General features: G+C 50.6%; 1 protein-coding gene across 1 annotated transcript; it reads right to left on the bottom strand.

Annotated features, from left to right (window-relative positions):
• Positions 1-896: 896 nt before the first annotated feature.
• Positions 897-7,113, bottom strand: FOXD1 (forkhead box D1; the record flags this gene model as incomplete). Its single annotated transcript, XM_015652118.1, has 1 exon — positions 897-7,113. A coding segment is annotated over one exon (900 nt), but the record flags the coding sequence as incomplete, so codon positions are not given.
• Between the last annotated feature and the right edge of the window lie 8 nt (positions 7,114-7,121).

Below are 7,121 nucleotides of genomic sequence, written 5' to 3'. Positions count from 1 at the left end.
AAGACAGGTTAAGGACTTCCATGGAGGAGGGAGAGCCCACCGAGCAGCCTCAGACGCTTTTGCACAACCAGGATGGAAAGAAAGTATAAATTATTCTTTCCATGCTCCGTAATTTCTGATACCATCCACTTTCGAGAAAATCACCTGATATAGCCGTCTCTCCTCACTCGGCACTGGACATCTTTTCTCCTTTTTTTTCGTCGCCAATGGTTCTTTTATTTGCCTATTTGTTCTGTTCTTCTCTATACTCCCCCACCCCACCCGGCTTGTGCAGCAGACAGGTGAAATTTTGCTGTATAGTGGTATATTAGAACGCTATCTGTTTCGTCTGGTTGTTGCTGAATAAGCAGACGTGACAGTGTTTATTTTACGAAAAGAAAACCCAGGGAAATCACCTCATTAATCTTGATTGTGTGTATTTAATGTATCTCGTGTATACAGGTGGGCATGTACCCTCCTGCAATGAAACTAGAGAAGCAGTCCTACGACCACAGCGGTAGGAAGAGACATTCACGAGTTTTTAGAGGACTTGACAAAGCCTGGCCATTAGCAGGAGCGATGATCGCAGTTGTGCTACAGTTGTGCGGGCACTGCACGGTGATATCACCGGGTGCGAACACACTCCTGAATGTTCACAAGAGTTTCGACGCACTCACATGTTTTTCTATTCCACGCAGAGGACAGAAATATCTTCGTATTGACCGTAGATAAGTCTTAAGACTTTCCCAGTCTCAAGAAATGAATTAATACAACAACTGTATTATCTAGTTATCCTTTCGCTTCTAACATAAATTGCATAATCTATCATCTAAATATGGGGGCCCGCGGATTTCTGCATGCCGTTTTACTGCATCAGCGAAAGGGAAACAGAATCAATTCAACAGGTCTCCTGTGGCTTGGAGGAAGGGCAAGTTTAATTATTTTGATTAGAAAAATAAAAAACCCGCAACCACAAATTTCCTTCTGAATTCAGCTGAGCGGTAGAATTTCTGAAATTGATGAGACATCGCTCTTAAAATCAAAAAAACAAAAAAACAAAACAAAACAAAACAAAAAAAAAATAAAAGAAAAGCGCCTTTCGTCCAGTGCAGTCCATATGTTTTTGTTCATTTTGGGCATTACGGTGCCTAGCCGATAGGTCTCTCTGTGGCTCAGAGCGCAGCGGGTGCCTCTGTGTCTCTCACTGAGATAGTTGGCGGAGCAGGGGAGCTGCACTAAGGGCACATCTTCGTATGCTATGCATCTTCCGTGGGCTTCCTGCGGTGCCTTCCCGCTCCTACGATCGGGCTCGGCGGAGCACCTCCGAAGCCGCGGAGGCTCTGCCCCGCTGCGCGGCCGCGCACAGCCCCCGGTGCCACCCGCACTGCATCAGCCGGGCTGGTCGCGCGCTTGGCCGAGGGGCTCCCCGTGCGTGCCTTCCCAATCCCGCAGCCTTTGCCCTTGTTGTTTTCAGTCGTGCTGGTAACTGAGCGGTGAGCCGAGACAGGCATCTGGGAAGGGGCCGGCGTGTTTCCAAGGCCGGCTTCCCGCAGTACACCTCCAGGCGGAGACTGGCGGCGGGGAATAGAGTTCTTCCGCAAGTTAAAAACAAGAGCAAGATTCTTACCGACTTGGTACTCGTGTTAAATTTTCCGTCTTTCCCCAAAATCGGCGGGCACCATCTGTGCAATGAGGCACTGAGCGCAGTTGTTGCCGCAGCGTGGATCCGGCAGCAGCTTGTTACCTTCTGAAGTGCCACTCTCCTGCACACACGTACACACACTTCTGCGTGTCTCCTCTACATCTGAGTCGTGCTTTGCAGCGCAGGAAGGGGCAGAGAACAGAGACCTCAACGGCCGCTGCCCGACGTGACTCTCATGGTGAGGGTTGCAGAGGAGAAAGGGCTTGGAGAAGGGTGGAGAGGCCCTGCAGTCACCTGCAGCAGGTTACTGGAGGTTGAGGGTGAGGAATGGCAGACACCTACCTGATCGGGATGCACCCAGCTGTGGGCACGGGGCAGCCGGTCCCCGCCGCTGCTTGGGTTCTGATGGTGCGTGCAGCCCATCGCCGAGGGAAGCAGGGGAAATACCACTGCAGGTGGGGGAGACACAGTGAACAAGCTGCAAAATGGATCTGCATTGGTTATCAAGTTGCAGAGCAGAGACGGTTTGGCCACGATCATAATTTCCTTTGTTTCTGTCAAATACAATATTATCAGAACTACTGCAGTACTTACTGTAAGTACTGAGGGAAAGTATTACATAAGGCGTAGAGTCTCCAGTCTGTGCCAAGGGACAGTAAAACCAGATCCACTTTCCCACAGATCCCCCAAACAGGCCTCAATCTCGACGGGGGTGATCGTGTGCTCTGCCCGCGCCACCAGCGCTGCAAGAAAGGGAGCAGCTGAGAGCAGGTGAGGGCCTCGCCCCCCTCTTTCATTTTCCAGACTTGGTGATGGGGCCTGAGTATTTGAAACCAGCCTGCAAACAGGGGCTGTGCTCCCCGGTGACCCCAGGAGTGCTTCTCACGGCACCTAAAATACAAACCAGACCGAAGGTGTGGTCCGAAGGAGGTGCGGATGGGGAAGGTTTGTGTTGAGGGCAGCTTCGAGGCCGAGGAGCTGTGCACGGGAGTCACGGGGCTCTGCCGGACCCCCGGGCTACCCTGTCCATCGCAGCCCATGGAGGTGTCGAAAGAGCAGGCACAATGACCAAGGCGTCTGCACAAGGCAGTGGGAGCGCTCCAGTGGGAAAGGAGCAGTGTGAGGACGTGCAAACTAATCATCTTCAAAACCATGGAGGGAAGAGGAAACCTCTTTTATAGGGGATGTGGGAAGGGACCTAACACAGTCCTGCTTAAAAGAAACGTTATACAAGATGCTTGAAAAGAAATAATTTTTTTAAAAACCTAATTAAAAATATATAAATCACCCATCAGAAACAAAGAACTACGTGGAAGGAAACGTTTCTGGATAGAGACACTGTGTGTGGCATAAAAGACGTTTGAATACATAAGGGCTTCATTAAATTCCCAATAGATAACATTTGGTTAAATCTATCCCTAGATTAAAACTCCGCATAATAGCACCATAAACTAAAAAGTTTCTTTTTGTGTGGTCCTTCAGGATGAACTGATTGAAACATTAGCCCCCTCATAGAGCAATTCCCTTCCAATTCAGATCCAGTAATTCGTCTCTTAGCCCTACGGGGATATGATGAGCAAGGAGACGGGTTAATGAATCCACACTTGGGGAGGAGAAAGAGGCGATGCTATACTGCATGTCCCACCAGATTGTTTATTAGGGCCCAGACTGTTTTGGAGGAATTGATCGTCCGGGCTCTGTCCTTGCGAGGACGACACTGTCAGCCTCTCTGTTAGTCTTGAAAGCCGCAGAGAGCACGGCGGGCCATTAGCATGAGAAAGGGGCGCTGCGGACCGACGGCGCTGAGAGCTCATCAAAGGGCTGTGGGGCCGGCGCTTTTCTGGCGGCACCTGCTCCGGGACAGCAGAGGGGGAAACAGGGACCCTGGGGAGGGTCCACCCGAGGCTAGGTGGCTTCCCCGCCAACTCCGGGAGAGCAGGCAAAAGGGTCCTTCACCAGCACCCCGGACCTCCCCCTCGCCCCCCTTTTTTTACAGAAAAAAAAAAAAAGAAATCTATACCACCTACTGCAATTTGCTCCTGTCAGCTTCCCTACCAATTCCCAAGGGAAGATCTGGTCCGCACGAGATGAAGGCAACCGGCAAAAGCGCGAAAGGAGCAAGTGGCCAAGCAGTTTGCTTGCCATATACCTCCGAGGAGACCTGAAGGACGGGCGGTGGGCACACTCGGACCCCACCGTCCACCGGCATGGGCCAGGCTGGGCTCTGCCTGAGGGAGGTCGCCGGGGTCCCCAGGGTCTACTGCGGAGAAGCCAAGAGAAACAAACACAGGGTGGGTCGCCGGAATCTACCCTTCACATGTAACTAACTGTTCGTGGAGATCGCAAGGAATCGAGCAGATAGACTGAGGGCCAGCAGCATCCCTCCTCAGGGAGCCTCTCACCGCCGCACGGCCACAGCTGCCTTCTCCCCTGCAAAACTTTTTTCTGCTTGATTTTATCTGCCTTTTCGAGGTGGACCTCTGCTTAGCTCGGTACTCCGCGCTGCACCGGCCCGTCGGCCCGGCGCATCCCCCGGCCAGTCCCGGGGTTAGTGAATTAATCGGTCTCTCGTGAAAAAGACGTGCTCTCCCCGGAGGATATGTACACGGTGCCTCTAGGGTATTTTCCCGTTTTAGAAATTAGAAAGGACTTTACTTCTTTTTCTGCTAAGGAACCAGGGACACCCAAAGAGGCCTCCCAGCTCCAGACTGCAAATGGAGACCAGCAGAGACCTTATGTCCAGTCGTTCTGCTTTTGAAATACACTATTTTAACACAGCATTGCTACAAACAAAACGGAGAAGCACCACTTTTCTATCTACGAGAATATTTAAAACCAAGGTGACAAAGTACTTTTATATGTAAAACCCCTCCTCACTCCAAAGAGCACTAAAAAACATCCCTCCCTTTTAAAATTTCTTTTTATTATGAAAATGTACATAATTGATCCCCGAGTCTCCTAAATTGTTATAAATACAGTCGTAGTTGAAAAGCCTCCCTGGTTTGAAAAACGTGTGTTCTTAGCACAGCAAGCATTCACATGCCTACTCTTAAAACGTGCGAATCTCTTTTCCATGTCTATGCTCTGAATATTTGAGGCCAGATTTTTGGTTAAAATTTTTGTAAGTCTATCAGATAGATATCAATCGACCTTGTGCTGTTAAAAACGACGTTTGGAATCAGAAAAGCGGCACTCATGGTTTGTTTTCTACACTTAAATATCCTTACTTCGACAGCTTATACACTTCATCAACTCCTCACACGAGGATATTACAAAGCGCATTTTATATTTTATGTATTGAAAAGTAGAAACACATGCCACTATTATCGTCAAAGAACCATAAGTGTCTAGAACAAATCTCTCTTAAGTTCAATGCATGCCCTTTATTAGTAGAATTTTCCTTTGGGCCTCTTGGAAACCAAATTGATGCAGTTGTGATTTAAAACACACCCAAAAGTATAAAAATAGTTTTAAACCGGCTTTTTAATCAATCCCCTGATTGGTGCCTTACAGAACTGGGCTTTACTCCCTCCAGAGAGACCTATTTCTATTTATCCCCTCTTTCGTTCCTGCTGTTTTTTGAAGAGTGTTTTTGTTTTGTTTTGTTGGTGGTTTTTTTTCTTGGTGTTCTGGGGGGGGGGGGGAGAGGTTTGTTTTTTGATTGTTTGGCATGTTTGGGGTTTTTTTTTGTCTTTCTTTATCTGTTAGGGTTAACAATGTATTGACTGCAAAGATCGTATTTTTATTTTCTTCTTTGCGGTCAAATCTGTGCATAATAATTTTCCACCTATAGAATATTTCTTGACTATTCTGCTATTAATCCCAAAGAAAAAAATATCAGTGTCCCAAAGAAAGGAGAAGTGCTAAGGAGGGAAGGATCCAAAGCCAATTGTTGGCTGAGCTCCTTTGGTCTTTGGGTTTGGTTTTGATTTTTTTTGTTGTTTTTGTTTTTGTTTTTTTTTTGAAAATTAAAAATTTTATTTCTGAAAATGTGTAAAAATTTTACATTAAAATGGTACAATAATACTTGCCAGTAATTTTAACAATATTCCTTGTAAAGAATACGCATAAAGTACAAAATAAAAAACTCCGTAAGTCTATTATAATACAAAACACAGGTTAAAATAAGAAATGATAATCTTGACTTTCTTCTGTGTAAACACGTTAATCTTTTCTTTTATAAAAGTACATGAGACAAGTGTACTAAATGAAAAAGTATTGCTCTGCTGTCCTCCCTCCAGCCTTTTTTTTTTTCTCCTGCACATTAATGTTTTCAAGCTCCTAGACCTGAGAATCTCTGAACTTTAACGGTTTAGAGACATTATTTATCACCATGTTTGTTTCTTTTTAAGGAGTAGCGAGTAACTTTCCGATGTAGTGACCGCCTGCTCGTGCAATATCTAAATCTACACCTGGCTTTGCACTAGTGAAGGTCACGGGAGGTCCGTCGCTCGCGGCGTACGGTCCCCGAGCCCCGTCACAATTATCCCCACGCAAAGACAGGCAGCCCCTGCGGGCAGCGTCCGCCGGGCGTCCGAGCGGCGGAGAAAGGAGATACCCCAGATCCTACCTTCGGAAAGACTCCCAAACACTTAACAGTTAGAGATCCGTGCCGCGAAGCCGGGGGTGGCAGGCAGGGTGCCGGCGGGGGGCAGGCCGCTCCCGGCGCTCCCCAGCGAGCGGGCCAGCCCCGGTGCAGCGGTCGACTGCGAGGCGCAGCTGCTGCCCGCTCCGGGGCCGGGGCTTCCCCCGATGATGCTCTCGATGGAGAAGGGCGAGCGGGCCAGCGCCGCGCCGCTGCCGGGCTTGGCGGAGTGCAGCGAGGCCGCCAGCGCCGGGCCCAGCGGGTGCGCGTAGCCGAAGGGCGTCCGTGCCAGCTCGGCCGCCGGCAGCAAGGGGCCCGGCGGCGCGGCGGCGGCGGGGGGCAGCGCCGCGCCGGGGGCGCTGCCGGGGGCGGCAGGGGGCTGGCGGGGCGGAGGAGAGGGGTGGTGGAAGGCGAAAAGGGCGGAGTGGGGGTGGTAAGGCTGGAGCTGAAGACCGTAGCCGCAGCCGTAGGGTCCGTAGGCACAAGGCGGCTGCTGCGGGGGCTGCGGCGGAGGCTGCGGGAGGAAGGCGGCGGGGTCCACGGCGCGCAGCAGAAGCTCGGGCGCCGGGAGCTGCTGCCGCTTGAAGCGCTTTCGGCGGCGCAGGAAGCTCCCGTTGTCGAACATGTCGGCGGATTCGGGGTCCAGCGTCCAGTAGTTGCCCTTGCCAGGATTGCCGGGCTCCCGGGGGATCTTGACGAAGCAGTCGTTGAGGGAGAGGTTGTGGCGGATACTGTTCTGCCACGCGGGGAACTTCTCCCGGTAGTAGGGAAAGCGCCCGCTGATGAACTCGCAGATCTCGCTCAGCGTCAGCCGCTTCTTGGGGCTCTGCAGGATGGCCATGGTGATGAGAGCGATGTAGGAGTAGGGCGGCTTCACCAGGCTGTTCTTGCCGCCGCCGCTGCCCGCCCCGCCGC

Source organism: Parus major, chromosome Z (assembly GCF_001522545.3).
Source record: "Parus major isolate Abel chromosome Z, Parus_major1.1, whole genome shotgun sequence".
NCBI classification, from domain to species: Eukaryota; Metazoa; Chordata; class Aves; order Passeriformes; family Paridae; genus Parus; species Parus major.
Note: the sequence above shows the minus strand (reverse complement) of the source record. Positions and strands in the feature narration are given on the sequence as shown.